We start from the raw sequence: 15,584 nt of genomic DNA on the forward strand, positions 1-15,584 counted from the left end.
GTGATCCTCATGGCACACAGGCGCATGCCTGCTGCTGGGTGCGTGTGCTGGGGGCCCCACCTTGACTGTTTCACGAGTGCAGTGTATCTCCTGGCCCCAGGACATCTGTGCTTGCTTGCCCTGGTGGCCAGGGCTGAGGGTGGGTAACAGCTCTTCTGGTAAATTTGGAAACAACTGGTCACGCCAAGAGCACTGCCCCTACTTCCCGGGAACCAGCTGGCTGTGGAGGGCCAGAGTGCTCCCAGGGCTCCAGGGACCCCAGGATCAAGCGCCTGGGAGGGGAGGTGTCCAGGAGCAGGACTGGCTGGGCTGAGCTCCCTGGAGCAGTGCTGACTGCCCAGGGTGGATGGGAGGTGGGGGGTGTTTTTCTTTTTCCCACTGAGCAAGTGGGGCTGGGGGCACCAGAGGCTGCTCAGGCAGCACTGCCCACCTGGGTGGGCGCGTCTGCTCAGGTCCAGGCAGGTCCGATTGGCTCCCTTCTGTCTTTCTTGTGTCGGTGATGAGGGGTCACTGGGGACTCTTGACCCTTCCCTTTTGTCCTATTTTCCAACTCGGAGCTCAAGTTTGGGGAGCCAGGTGGGTGGGGGAGTTTCCTCAAGGGGTCAACTCATGCCGTCCTCCTCAATTGTTTTTATTATGAGGACGTTCAGGCACTTGGCTGTGGGTTTTATCTCCTAAGCCAGTTTCTGTGTGAGGGACGTGAAGAAATTGCAAGGCAATTTTTGTTACCACAATGAATATGCAAAGAATGTGATAGAATTAGAGCCTGTTTTTATGATTTGACAAGGGCGTGGGCTCACGTTGATTCTCTGAGGCTTTTTAACCTGATGGCCTGGTCCACCGACCCCGATGACTGACGTCCACCGAGACCACCTAACAATGTTACAAGCCACGGTCTCGTCTGACCCAAGATAGCCTGAGTTAATGTGTAATCCACAGCGAGAACCCAGAGGCACAAGTATCTCATTTCTCTTTCAAAGAAGGGAAAACTGTTTATGTTTTTATAAGAAGTTCAAGCAGAGAGGAACATTCATCTCTTTTAATTTTTAGGCTAATTTGGAATACAAAGAATCTGAGCAGTCAATCCAGGCAGGGAGTTCAGGTTCATAGGACCCCAAGATATCCAGCCAGCGATGGAGCTGAGCCCCTGGCACCAGGCAGACGTCCTTCTCACTCCAATGCCACTTCCACTGGAAAAGTATCTAAAACTCGCACTCTGCAAGGGTGAAGTGTCCAAGAGAAGAGATTAGTGAGAATAAGTATTTTCTTTCACTTTTAAATAATCACAGAGAATTTACTTAAAAACATCACTGGGAAAATTCTTTAGAAAACAAGGGTGGTCTTTGCATCGTAATTGTCACTCTTTCCAAGCCCCCAACCCCAAGTGAGCCATGAAGCATTACCAAGGACAGCTCTTCACAGATTCATGGTTAAACATGTGAAGAAAAGTCAGGAAAAGTAGGGTGTCCCACCAAACAGGTCTTTCAGGTCTTTCCATCCCCCAGCCCTGGATTCACACCGATTTAGGCAAAACTACATCTTCCTAGTCACTCCGAGGCATTACTCAGGGTAAAAACACAGCTGGCAACTTGAATTAGGGTCCCATGGTCCCGCATATTCAGACTCTGTGGTGTCGACAAGGCCCTACCTTCCCCCTCCATGCGCGCATGGAAGCACCACGGGACTCCACGGACTGTGCTGTCAAAGCAACAGCGTTTATCTTTGCACTCCTTAGCCGTGATGCCGGGGTGACCGCAATTCTGTCTTTGGTGGGGTTCCACCTGACACGTCTCTGAAAGGATATGGGCCACGAGGTGAAAGCAAGTCATGGGCTGACTCCTTCCCTGTTATGACCCACCCTCCACTTTGCTTCCTTCCCCAGTTAAATCATCCATCAGACGAGCAGCCCATGGAGACCCAGAGCTCACTTACTGGCGCGGAAACACTGAAACTCAGGAACAATGCAGTGTCTGAGATTCATCGACTTTGCACCTACACAGGCAATTTACCCATTTGCTCATTAATGTCAATGAACAATTATTAAACTTTAGTCACTAGATGAGTAAATATCTGTTGAGCACGTTTGTGGGTGCTAGACACTGGAGCTAGCACGGGACACAGACAGGAATCTTTTTATCCCCTCAAAGATCAAGTTCACGCCAGGCCCCGTGCTGGGTAACAGGGAGCCGGAAATTGAAAATAGAGAAGCTGTTGTTGAGAAGCTAACAGTCTGATGGAGAAGGAAGCCAAATAAACATACAAAATAGCATAGTACAGTCAGCCACAGGGCAAGCCCAGCAGGGGTGATTGACTACAGACTGAACAAAGTGAAGAGGGCTTCCTGTTGGAGGAGGTTGGCCAGGTAAGAACGAGGCAATATGTATTCCAAGGAGAGAGAGAACAGAGTGTTCAAAGGGGGAGAGGAGAGAGAGCAAGGTGTGTTCCAGGTGAGAGGGGGAGGCGCGGATGGGGCGATGTGGGGAAGGCAGGCTGAGGGCTGGGAGCGGACGATTGCAGCTCTAGAGCAAAAGGAGCCACTCAGATGCTCTGGCCAGGTCCGCGAGGCCATTGACCCAAGGCACAGGACATGCAGGGGAGATGGGCAGCCAGACATGTGGGGTCTGGACTTGGGACTCTGAGAAAGAGTGCCACTCAGATCTGGTAGTGGACAGATTGAGGCAGGGGCAGAAGAGTATGAAGCCCCTTCTCTCTCTTGGGGGTGGGAATGGAGAATGGGGGGCTCTTCTCCACACCTGGTCTCGGGGTGCCCATGGATGAAGGCCATCATCCGGATTCCAGAGGGAGGCCTGGCTGTGCAGGTGCTCCATTCACTCCCAGACAAGAGTGTCCCTGGGGCTAGAGGGACGTGCAACGAGGCGTTAGGAGTGTGAGTGATAAAGAGACGGGGAGGGAAGGAGCCCTAACAGAAGAGGGAAGAGAGTCAGAGAGGAGGGCAGGACCGAGATCCAGAGCAGATGTTGTCACGGGCTCTCCTTGACTTAGGGCATCGCGCTCATTCTAAAAGACAATCCAGTCAAAGACAGGTAGACGCAGGGCCTCTCCTAGACTGAGGGGCAGGAGGCCACATTTGTCCCCCACGGAGTCCAGCTGAGTGTCCTAAGTCAGAGCACATCACACAACCTAGGCTTTTTAGGGCTTCTGTCTTGACATAGAGCAAAGGTGGTTATCACCCACTCCACTGGGCAGGATGATGGGAAAGGTTAAAACAGGCTGTGTGTGCAGAGCTGGGACCACAGTTCTCATGTCCTTTCTCTCCCTAGAGGAGGGGGAGGGGGCTACTTTGCTGGGTAACCTAATCCCCGCCACCGCCCCCGCTGTACCAGCTGCTATCCTAAATAGGAACTGAAGGTGTCCAAGGGTTCTGTCCACAGGAGTCTACCTTGCCCACCATTTTCTGTTGCATAACAGGACTAGACGGAAATGACTTCCATCCAAGGCACGCTTACACTGGCACCCCACTCCAGGACTCTTGCCTGGAGAATCCCATGGATGGACGAGCCTGGCGGGCTACAGTCCCTGGGGTCGCTAGGAGTCACACATAACTAAGCCACTTCACTTTCACTTTTCGCTTCCATGCATTGGAGAAGGAAATGGCAACCCACTCCAGTGTTCTTGCCTGGAGAATCCCAGGGACAGGGGAGCCTGGTGGGCTGCTGTCTCTGGGGGTCGCACAGAGTTGGACACGACTGAAGTGACTTAGCAGCAGCAGCAGCATTAGCTTCACTACAATTGGATGGAGTTTTCCGTTGTCACAGGATGGCTGACCTGTGAGATCCATACAGAAAGGCTGAGCCTTGGGCCCTAGGGCAGGGCCAGTGGGCAGCCAGCAGCAGCCTGGATGGTGGGGAACAGGGCTGGGTTGCACAGCCTCCTGGAGCCAGGCTGTGCAGTGGGCAGAGCTAGGCACTAGGCTGGCAGGGAAGATGCAGACAGGCCAGTGGGTATGGGTGGCCAGGCACAGACCACCTCCTCCATCCCCACAGCAGGTCATACCTCCTTTCAGGTCCAGCCCACTCCCTCCTCCTTGCCTTAGACTGTGGGGCCCCCTCCCCTGAACCCCCATGCCTGATCCTCTGTTCCTGAGTCGTGAGATCCTTGGAAAGAGCCCAGAGACACATGGGAACTGTTCTTTACCTCCCTTCAAACCTCTATGGGAATCCTCATTCCAAAAACTTTGGAAAATTCTTCTCCTGCCCCCTGCATTTAAAAATATATCTACCAGTAATAAATAATGTTTATATGGCACTTTGTAGCTTTTCCCGAATACCACTTAATTTTGTGACAACCCTCTAAAGCTGAAGACTGACCCCTTTGTGCAGATAAAGGATTTGAGACAGACACATTCAGGGGAGGCAGTGGGACCTCCCACCTTAAGTCCCTCACTTAGTGATGCCCATGGACTAGCCAGACAGGACACATACACCGGTGGGTTCCACAGAGCAGGGGGCCCAAGAGCCCACGGAATCTGTTGGAGGGGTCCCCAGGGACGGCGACCCTCGGAATAGGCTCTTGGACGTTTGTGTGGACCTTGAGTGGGTCCAGCCCCAGGGGGCAGAGTTTGGCTCGGACATTTGGAAGAGCTATTCTTATTCCCGACATTAAAGACAGCTCTTTGAAATGCGTTACTTAAAAAGCAGTAGTATGTTCTAGCAGCGGTTCTGAAGACAGGGCTTTCCTGGTGGCTCTGTGGTAAAGAATTCGCCTACCAATGCAGGCGATGCCAGTTCAATGGTTAAAGAATGTCACCAACTCAACGGACATGCATTTGAGCAAACCTCAGGAGGTCGTCCCTGTAGCTCAAACGGTCAAGAATCTGCCTTCAATGCAGGAGACCCGGGGTCGATCCCTGGGTTGGGAAGATCCTCTGGAGAAGGGAATGGCAATCCACTCCAGTGTTCCTGCCTGGAGAATCGCACTGGCAGAGGAGCCTGGCAGACTACAGTCCGTGGTATCGCCGAGTCGGACACGGCTGAGTGGCTAACACTACCTCTACAGGAGCTAGTGGAGGACAGAGGAGCCTGGCGTGTTGCCGTCCATGGGGTCGCAAGGAGCGGGACGTGACTTAGCGACTGAACGACTGAAGACAGCCACCACTGCTGTCTTACCCCAGTTCCCAACGCTTCCACCGACCCCTCTACCCTCCCCCTGTCCTCTATGTACTCTGCCATCCAAAATCTCTCCAGGGCCTAGAACAGCTCCTGGCACAAAACAGCACTTGGCTCAAAAGTACATTATGAAGCCCTGACTGCCCCCAGAGGTGGGCCTCTGCCCAGCGTGCCCACTGCAGAGCAGGAAGGGGCTGTCTTACCGGTCTCGTCCTGCGCCAGGCTGCTGAGAGCCAGCGATAAGGCCAGCACCACCACGCAGATCACCTTGGGCTCCATAGCGGCCGTGACCTTCCTGCTCTGTCCAGAGGGGCCCGCGATCCAGGATGAGAGTGGATCCTGGCCCTCGATCTTATATCCCAGGCTCTGTTTGCTTTCTACAGAGGGCCAGATTACGTTTGCCTAAGGAGGGCCCCGAAACCTTTCATTCCAAGTAATCTCCGTTGATTAAAAGGTGTTTCCCAAACGCGGCCAAGCCAAACTGGCAGGTTTGCTGATAGAGAATAATGCATTATCGTGCAGTCATCATGGTTGGAGATTCAGAAAGTTCCTCTCTTATCCTGTGGGAGTCTCCCTGGTTATGACCTCATCCAGTGCCTGAACTATTCAGAGACCCTCCTGCTAAGCAAACAGCATACTCATGGGAGGGTGATTCAGAGAGAGACGCCCACACCATGCTGGGCACAGGGTCAGCAGAGGCCATGCGCTTCCCCTGCAGTGGTCCTACGAAGTCAACAGCACACTTACTTGAGGGTGATTCATAGGGAGAGACGCCCACGCCATGCCAGACACAGGGTCAGCAGTGGCCATCGGCTTCCCCCACAGTGGTTCAGGGAAGGACAGGGGACAGGTGAGGCTCCCCCGGACTGATGTGGTCCTTTTCAAGTGGGCGTGAAGCTGTTTCCGATGATTTTCAGGATTCATGTCTCATGGAACAGCTGTGCCCGGACAAGAAGAGCAGAAAATACTAGGAGCTGGACTTCAAACTTCTTTTCCCCATTCGTTTGTCTTGTCAGACTTTCCCCTGGGAAACTGGTGCATGCGCAAAGCACCCATAGGCTCTTTGACCTGGCCTTGTCCTGAGGGGCCCCTTTCCTGCTGGCATCCACATTGAAAACTCACATATGTTCAACCTCCTACTTACACTGTGGCATTGTAGGAGCATTTTTACTTATTTATCTTAATTAATTAAGAATAAATTACCTTATTTTTCTTCACAATTATTTAAGATGATTTATCTTAAAAATTGGGCTTCTCTGGTGGCTCAGCGGTAAAAAGTATGCCTGCCAATGCAGGAGATGCAAGTTCAATCCCTCCCTGGGTTGGGAAGATCCCCTGGAGTAAGAAATGGTAACCCACTCCAGTATTCTTGCCTGGGAAATCCCATGGACAGAGGAGCCTGGCAGGCTACAGTCCATGGGGTTGCAAAAGTTGGACACGACTTAGAGACTAAGCAGCAACAAATCTTAAAAACTAATTAATACATTTTTTGCTTTATTCTTTCCTTTACAACGGAGTCCTTTTCACAGCGAGGTTGTGTGTATAAGAGCTGACGTGACGCTGATGACGTATCGGGCTCTCCTTTAAGCAGGAGACTGCATCTGGGAGGGGCTCCCTTGCTCGGGTCCTCCAGGTGCGGCCTCCTCAACTCTGCACCCAAAGGGTCTCCTCTAGCCCCCGTGTCCCAGGTCCCTCCCATGCTCTGACCTTTCCTGCCCTAAAGCTCTCACTACCTTCTAAGGGACACAGGGATTTGCTTGCACCCTGGGCTTGTTATTTACCGATCCTCTCCCAGCCCTCCAGCAGAGCAGAAGGGCCGTGACACACAGGGCTTCACCTACTTGGTGTGCTCAGGTGGACAAGCACCTGGGGTGCCTTATTCAATAAATGTCTGTTGAAGAATGAATGAATGAATATCGGAGAAATGTTTTCTCTTCATTGAAAGATTAGGCTCTGGGGAAACAATCAAGCCTTGGAGTGAGACTGATTTTTCTTGGGTGACCTGGTAAGCTTGCCCTGGTGGTCCCTCTGGGAGGGGAGTGGAGTCAGAACCGGGGCAGCCATGTTCTGAGTAAGGCTCACCCCCAGCCCACCCACCTGGCTCCCGCTGCCAATCCCAAGACAGGGTCTCCAGGAGAGGCGCAATGTGCAGGATACATGGCTGTTTGTTAATCACTCCTTGTGCATGTACGACTTTGACCTCCCGTGTAGGTGGTATGGCTGGCAGAGCCCATGTCACTCTCGGGCCCTCTCAGACTTGCAGCCATGACTCCAAGACTCCTAGAAGACAAGGCTAAATAAGATCGCAGAATCATAGGATGATTTATGGTTCTATTTTTTTTTTTAATGACTACTTGTTGAAGAAGACAATGCACTGAATTGAGTGTTGGTCTGCTAAGGGGTCGTGTCATCTTGTATAAATAGTTTAAGTCCCCTGGGTTTCACTTTTCTTACTGGAAAATAAAGTGGATGGACCCTGAGGGAGCTGGAGCCTGATCTAACCTGCCATCCTCTTGTGCTAGGGTTCTGGGGTGAAGGATGCCCCTGGTTTTGCATGCCTAGCAGAACTTCCTGCTTTGGGGATAAAGTTCTCTATCTCTGGGCCCCCTCCCCCACCCCCACTTCCCGTGTTGTGACTTGGCCTGACTTGTCCCATCCCCTCACCCCGTCTCCCCTATCCCAGAGCCACACTGGTTCTGCTAAAGGGTCAGTGTCTGAGTTGGGAGAGCTGGGTGTCCTCTGTCTGCCCATCCCATCAGCTCTCTGAGCCCCTGGGGGGTGGCGCGGCATTGGCTGTATCCTGCCCTCTTGCCCTCTGGCTTCTGGCCACTGTGGTGGAGCCAGCAGGACACGGGTCCTTGGGAGGAAGTCAGCAGAGTCACCCTGGATGAGCCATGATCCCAGGTCCACCTCCAGCCCCAATGGGCAGTGCTCTCCACACAGTGGTCTTCTCCAGCCTCCCAAAACTGATCCCTCTCCTCACTCCTCTGGCAGAGGGGTTCACAAGCCCTAAAGGGAGGTCAGCACTGTGCATCTAATTTTCCTTTAATTTCCTGGATTGGGAGTGACAGGCTGGCTGATTGATACAGAAATTGCTACCAACAGTGACCCTCTTTCTTAACAGATCCTGAAAATGAGACCCAAGTTTGGCTCCCCGGGCAGGTCTCCGGGCACAGGTCACAAACCCATCAAAGGTGGTGTGGAGTGAAGGTAAGGCAGGGGGCGTGAGCAGGGGGGCATCTCATTTCCCTGGTAAAGTGATAAAGATGGGGGTCAGTTGGCTTCTTCCAAGAGGCATACAACATTCAAGAAGGAAAGAAGAAATGGAGGGCTGAGAGTGTCCTCCTGGGAATGGGACAGTGGAAAGCCTTTCCTGGCTAAGCCCCCAGAGTGGCAGGGCAGTTAGGGTGGGGCTCAGGTCCAGCCCAGATACTGGGTTTACAGCACCAATTAGATGTCCATCATTTCCTGCTTCCTTACACCAAAGCCTTGACATTGGAGAGCAAAGAGTTAAACTCTAAACATTAGATTGGGATGCTTGGGCAGAAAGATGAGAATGACAATTTGGGATCCTTAGCAAAAGCCCTGACCCTTTCCCCCAGCAGAGGTGCTCCCTCTACACCCATCTGAGACCGAGCATCTTTCCTCTCCGTAAACACTTCCACTGACCATTGCTCCCCTCCCCGCCCTGCCCCAGCTCCCACGGGATGCAGCCACAAAATGAGATCATCTCTACATCACTTTCAGGTGCATGAGGTTGTGATGCCTCATAGCCCAGACAGAGGCACAGCCTGTGTCCAGGAGAGTTGCAGAGTGGCATCAGCAGGACTCTGTAAGGACAGCATGTGGGGTGTTGAACCACAGAGGATGAGGTGCCATGCTCAGAGGACTGGCATCATAACACTCCCTAGATCTGGAAGAGATGTGCTGACCAAGCACACGACAGGCTGTGACCATCCTCAGTTCAGTTCAGTCACTCGGTCGTGTCCAACTCTGCAATCCCATGGACTGTAGCAAGCCAGGCTTCCCTGTCTATCACCAGCTCCTGGAGTTCACTCAAACTCATGTCCATAGAGTTGGTGATGTCATCCAACCATCTCATCCTCTGTCATCCCCTTCTCCTCCTGCCTTCAATCTTTCCCAGCATCAGGGTCTTTTCCAATGAGTCAGTTCTTCACATCAGGCGGCCAAAGTATTGGAGTTTCAGCTTCAACATCAGCCCTTCCAATGAATATTCAGTACTGATTTGATTTAGAATTGACTGGTTGGAACTTCCTGCAGTCCAAGGAACTCTCAAAAGTCTTTTCCAGCACCACAATTGGAAAGCATCAATTCTTCAGTGCTCAGCTTTCTTTATAATCCAACTCTCACATCCATACATGACTACTGGAAAACCCATAGCTTTCACTAGACAGACCTTTGTTGGCAAAGTAATGTCTCTGCTTTTTAATATGCTGTCTAGGTTGGTCATAGCTTTTCTTCCAGGGAGCAAGCGTCTTTTAATTTCATGGCTGAAGTCACCATCTGCAGTGATTTTGGAGCCCCCCCAAAAATAGTCTATCACTGTTTCCATTGTTTCCCCATCTATTTGCCATGAAGTGATGGGACTAGATTCCATGACCTTCATGTTTTGAATGTTGAGTTTTAAGCCAACTTTTTCACTTTCATCAAGAAGCTCTTTAGTTCTTCGCTTTCTGCCATAAGGGTGGTGTTATCTGCATATCTGAGGTTATTGATATTTCTCCCAGCAATCTTGATTCCAGCTTGTGCTTTATCCAGCCCAGCATTTATCATGATTTACTCTGCATATAAGTGAAATAAAAAGGGTGACAATATACAGCATTGACATACTTCTTTCCCAATTTGGAGCCAATCTGTGACCATCCTGCTAGCAGGTAACCAAGCCCTGGGTTGAAAGTGGCCAAGAATATGTGCAGCAGAAATACTGGTGTCCCACCCTCCACCACCCTCCACCCCAAACATGGCAACCTCACTACTCAAAGTGGTCCTGGGTTAGCAGAATCCCACCCTGGGATCTCAGCAGACGTGCTTTGCCCCCCGGGCTTCATGAGGTCAAATCTGCATTCTAGAAAGTTCCAGTCACTACACAGGCACGTTAACTGTGGGAAGGTCAGTGATGCAGCAGGTGCAGGGGTCCCAGGCTCAGGGAGGTTTCACTATTGGATGGAACTATGGTGTGAACCCTTCTCAACCACCCTGGGGTCCAGCATCCCTCAACTCAATCCTCAACCGTCCTCCCCAGGCTCCTGCTGATGCAGTACTGCAATCTTTTGGGTACACCTGTCACTCAGGTGTTCATAATTTCCCTGAGGGGACAGTAGCATCCTTCACAAGACCCATGGCTCTTCGAGCCTTTGTAGTCCAGAGTTGATGTGGGATCCAGAGTCTCTCAACAAGAATAAAGGCCAGGTCCCCTTGAGGAAGAGCCTCACAGTAAGGCCAAAGATGCAAGTGCTGAGCCTTCCCCAGAGTGATCTGAGCCATCCACAAGGGCTCAATTGCTAGAGATAAATTATGCCCCCTCAAAGGATGCTGCAGTCCTAACCCCTAATACCCATAAATGTAACAGTATTTGGAATTGATTTGCAGATAATCAAGTTGGGGATGAATTCATTAGACAGAGTATTAAAAAGCAGAGGCATCAGTTTGCCAACATAGATCTGTATAGTCAGAGCTATGGTTTTTCCAGTAGTCAAGTACAGATATGAGATTTGGACCATAAAAAAAGGCCAAGTGAGAAGAACTGACGCTTTTGAACTATGGTACTGCAGAAGACTCTTGAGAATTCCTTGAACATCAAGGAAATAAAATGAGTCAGTCCTAAAGGAAATTAACCCTGATTACTCATTGGAAGGACTGATACTGAAGCTGAAGCTCTAGTACTTTGGCCATCTGATGGGAAGAGCCAACTCATTCGAAAAGACCCTAATACTGTGAAAGATTGAGGGCAGAAAGAGAAGTGGACGACAGAGGATGAGATGGTTGGATGGCATCACTGACTCAGTGGACATGAGTTTGAGAAAACTCGGGGAGATAGTGAAGGACAAGGAAGCCTGACATGCTGCAGTCCATGGGGTTGCAAGGAGTCGGACATGACTGAGTGACTGAACAACAACATAATCCATTATGACTGTGTTCTTATAAAAAGAGAACATTCAGACACAGATATACGCAGAGGGAAGGTGATGTAAAGACATAGACAGTTAATACCATTTGTGGCCAAGGAAACACCTGAGTTTGACAGAAGAGGGAGAACCAGGAACAGCAGTCACCCTCAGAAAAGGAGCCAACCCCAGTGACACCTTCATCTCAGACTTCTAGCCTCTAGAACTGAGAGACAATAAGCTTCTGCCTTAAATTCAGTTTGTGGTACTTTATTACGGCAGTCTCAGCAACTAATACAACCAGGGTGACTGTGTACTGGAGAAGGGAAATTAAGACTTTCTGAAGGTCATGAAATATTAGGTCTGAACTCACACCAATCCTCAGAGCCCAAACATCACGTGGTTCACCAAAGATGGAGCCAGTGGATTTCAGGTGCAGGTTGAGGTCTTGGCCTGAGTCTGTCTCACTGTGGGTCCAGCAAGGTGACACAGGCACCCTTGGGGATCTCCTCAGGCCCAGGATTGATACATTTAGTAGGTACCTTGCTTCTCTGATTTTCGGAGAGGGGTATTGTAGCAGAAGTCTCTCTCACCAAGACAGGGAGTCAAAACCAGTATTACAGTCCAGGAAAGAATTATAGAAATCAATGCCATTATCAGGGAACTGAAAAATTCAGGAGTTGTCACTGCACATGCCCTTTGAGCTCATGTGTTTGGCCAGTGCTCAAGCCAGGTGAGTTATGGAGAATAGCTACCGAGCACACACTCTTTATAAAGGGCCAGGCAGTGAATATTTGAGGCTTGAAAGTGAAAGTTGCTCAGTCGTGTCCAACTTTTAGCGACCCCATGGACTACACAGTCCATGGAATTCTCCAGGCTAGAATACTGGAGTGGGTGGCCTTTTCCTTCTCCAGGGGATCTTCCCAACCCAGGGATCAAACCCAGGTCTCTTGCATTGTAGGCGGATTCTTTACCAGCTGAGCCACAAGGGAAGCTCTATTTGAGGCTTAGTGGGCCACATTTGGTCTCTGTCACATGTTTTTTTTTAAAATTAATTTTTATTGGTGTATAGTTGCTCATATGTTCTTTGTTTTATTTTCAGTTACCCTTAAAACATGTAGAAACCACTCTCAGTTTGCAAGTTGTATAAAAACAGGCCACAGGCAGAGCTTGGCCCACAGAGTGACATTTATCAAGTGCCCTTTGTATAGAGTATCATAAATGTAACTGTGGCAATTTGCTGTTGAGATTCTGGACATGATATTGTTCCTGAAGCAAATGCCCTGGTATTTGACATGCAGCTACTGACCAAGAAAATGTTTGATTTTCCCCCATTTCTTCAGAAAAGATAATCAGAAGTACATTGCCTTTGCATGGTGGGAGCAGCAATATACTTCTGCTGTGTGAGCTTGGGTTATGCCGAGTCCCCTACTCTCTGATATAACTAACACATTCAGAGGGAACTTGAACATTACACTAAACATCCTGCTGGCCCATTACATTGAAGATTACATTGATGACATGAAGCTATGTTGATTGGATTTGGAAAATGGGAAGTTAGAGGCCTTGTTAAAACACACTTGCAGCAGAGATAGGAACTGGGAAGGTTCAGGGACTGTGAGTGAGGTGTTTAGGAGGTCTGGGGCAATTCTCTTAAAAGAAAAAGATAAATTTCTGCACTTTGTACCACTCACTCCCTCAAAATACTCATGGGGTTTTGAGGTAATATACATGACATTGGACATATTGTTCTAGCTTATTTTCCAGGTCACCAATAATTTTTCAGTTCTCAGTGGAGTTCAGAGTCATAGAGAGTTCTGCAGCAGTTGGTCCAAGCTGTAATTCAAGATGCCTTGCCACTGGGCCCAGAAGTTTCAATGGCTTGTGAAATATTCATGGCAGGCACAGATATTATATAACACCTTTGGGAAGTCCTACTAAGAGAAATGGGCTTCCCTGGTGGCTCAGTGGTAAAGAATCCACCTGCAAAGCAGGAGACACAGGAGACTTGGGTTCAGTCCCTGCATCGGGAAGATTCCCCTGGAGAAGAGCATCACAACCCACTCCAATATTCTTGCCTGGAGAATCCCATGTACAGAGGCCTGGCGGGCTACAGTCCATGGGGGTGACAAAGAGGCAGACACAATAGAAGTGACTGAGCACACACGCACACACCAGGGAAATAACCACATCCAGCTGGAGTGACAGCAGGTGAAAACAGGACATGAAATGGGAAGGAAGTTAAGACAACCCACTTTGACTTCTTGACCAGCAACCAAAGCAGGTACTGTAGCAGCTATGTTTAATGAAAATGACAGAAGATGATAGTAAATACTCAGCACATTTCTAGAAAGTTTAGGGGTTTCTGAGCCATATAACAATAAGAGAAATGATCTAAATGTATATAAAAATGTAGGTAGAGAGCAAATTTGACTATGTAAAATGTCTCGAACTTTGAGTATAAAAGATTTTTAAATGTAAAATGTTTGTAGTATATATGATAGACAAAGGTTTAGAAACTTATGAGACTTAACACTCTTACACAAAATGATGTTTAAACCCTGGAATCCTCCCACAGTTAAAGAAGCAAAGAATATTAACGCAAAATTCTTAGAAGACGATAATGCAAATGCCCAAAATTACAGGAAAAGTAAGAAAAGTTATTAACAAACACAGAAATAATTTGAAGCAACAATAATATTCAAACCAATCAAATGGTAAGATTTGGGTTTTTTTAATCAGAAAATTCAATGCTGGTGAATGACGTTCAGGTGGAATGAATACTTATATCCATAAGTGGAAATACAGCATCACCTCTGTGGAAATCAACATGGTGCTTTGTATTGAGATTCTGAAAAAGCACATACTCTCTGACTCAATAAATCTACTCTGGGGATGCCCTGAAGAAAGATTTCTAAGCATAGAAAAATCAATTTTTTTCCCCCAAGAAAAATCATTTTGCATGAAGATGTTCATCAAAGGAAAGCTTACTAATAATTAAAAATTATAAACAACCCAAATTTCCAGCAATAGAGAAATCACTAACATGTGTTGGTTACAGCTGCATGGTAAAATATCATGCAAACGTCACTATGGGGTGTGCTCAGTCATGTCCGACCCTTTGTGATCCCATGGACGGCAGCAGGCCAGGCTCCTGTTTCCTCTACTATCTCCTGGCGTTTGCTTAAATTCACATCCTTTGAGTCAATGATGCTATCCAACCATCTCATCCTCTGTCACCCCCTTCTCCTTTTTGTCCTCAATCTTTCCTAGCAGCAGGGTCTTTTCTGATGAGTCAGCTGTTCACATCAGGTGGCCAAAGTATCGGAGCCTCATCTTCAGCATCAGTCCTTCTAATGAATATTCAGGGTTGATTTCCTGAATTTGGAAATTAGTAATCATGGAATTTGTAATCATATACAGAATTTTCATCTTGCAGTGTTAAATCAGAAAGAATGAGATCACAAAGCTTTACAACAGCTCAGTAGAAAAAAAGAGAAAAAAGAAGCTGTGCCAGTAGGCATCCCTGTGAAAGGATGACTTCCATTGCTCTCCTTGGATTCTGCCTTCCTGGTCATTGAACTGTTTCTGCAATGAGTATTATTAACTTTTATGATTGAAAAATACTATATTTAAAATGTAATGATTTTGCCCTCCCCAAAAAGAGAGAAAGGGGAGTTTCCAAGCCTCCCCGACTCATCAGTGAGTCAGTGAGTCTAAGAGCCGGTATTTGACGTTGGAGGCACTACCCATAGTCCATGCCCCACTGACCTGTTGGCCCCCACCTTCCCTAGAGTTAAACACAACTCTGGGGTTGGTGTGAGCTGCCCATAATCTCTTAGATTTCAGCAATCCCGCTGTGCAAAGCTGCCCATGCCTGCCGCCGGAGTCCTAGACCCACACGGCAAGACCCAGAGGCCTCTACACAATTCACCTCCCTTCCCTGCCCCCTCGCCCCCTGGCTTTCCCCCCTACAGCCTCTGAGCCCAGCAGTAGCACTCACCACCCTTCCTGTTCAGGGAGGTGGTCCCAAGACACAGCAATCTCTTTCAATGACCAAGGCTCCAAAAACCAACAACGTTCTAACCATAGCCTCTAAGTCAGGGAGCCCAGTACCTAATTCCTCACTACCAAGCCACCCTTCCCTGACTCTGCCAAGCAGCAGTTAAACCTTCCACACTCATCTCGGCACCAGCCAGGTCTGTGCCTCCCAGCGAGTGCATCTGGATTCATCTGCCGCTTCCTCAGCTTGGTTCCAGGGAGCCTAGGGTGAGTGCCGGCACAGTACATACACCCCCTGATCTGCACCTTAGTCCCCACAGTGAGCACTGGG

The 15,584-nt window shown here is 49.1% G+C and overlaps 1 protein-coding gene across 1 annotated transcript; it reads right to left on the minus strand.

The window, feature by feature from the left end:
- Nucleotides 1-1,024: 1,024 nt before the first annotated feature.
- Nucleotides 1,025-5,666, minus strand: TFF1 (trefoil factor 1). Its single transcript, XM_006071539.4, has 3 exons — nucleotides 5,330-5,666; nucleotides 1,649-1,792; nucleotides 1,025-1,216 (listed from the first exon to the last, which is right to left on the minus strand). The coding sequence occupies exons 1-3, from the start codon at nucleotides 5,403-5,405 to the stop codon at nucleotides 1,203-1,205; spliced, it is 234 nt and encodes a 77-aa protein (XP_006071601.3). The 5' UTR covers nucleotides 5,406-5,666; the 3' UTR covers nucleotides 1,025-1,202.
- Nucleotides 5,667-15,584: the final 9,918 nt, after the last annotated feature.

Source organism: Bubalus bubalis, chromosome 1 (assembly GCF_019923935.1).
Source record: "Bubalus bubalis isolate 160015118507 breed Murrah chromosome 1, NDDB_SH_1, whole genome shotgun sequence".
NCBI lineage: Eukaryota > Metazoa > Chordata > Mammalia > Artiodactyla > Bovidae > Bubalus > Bubalus bubalis.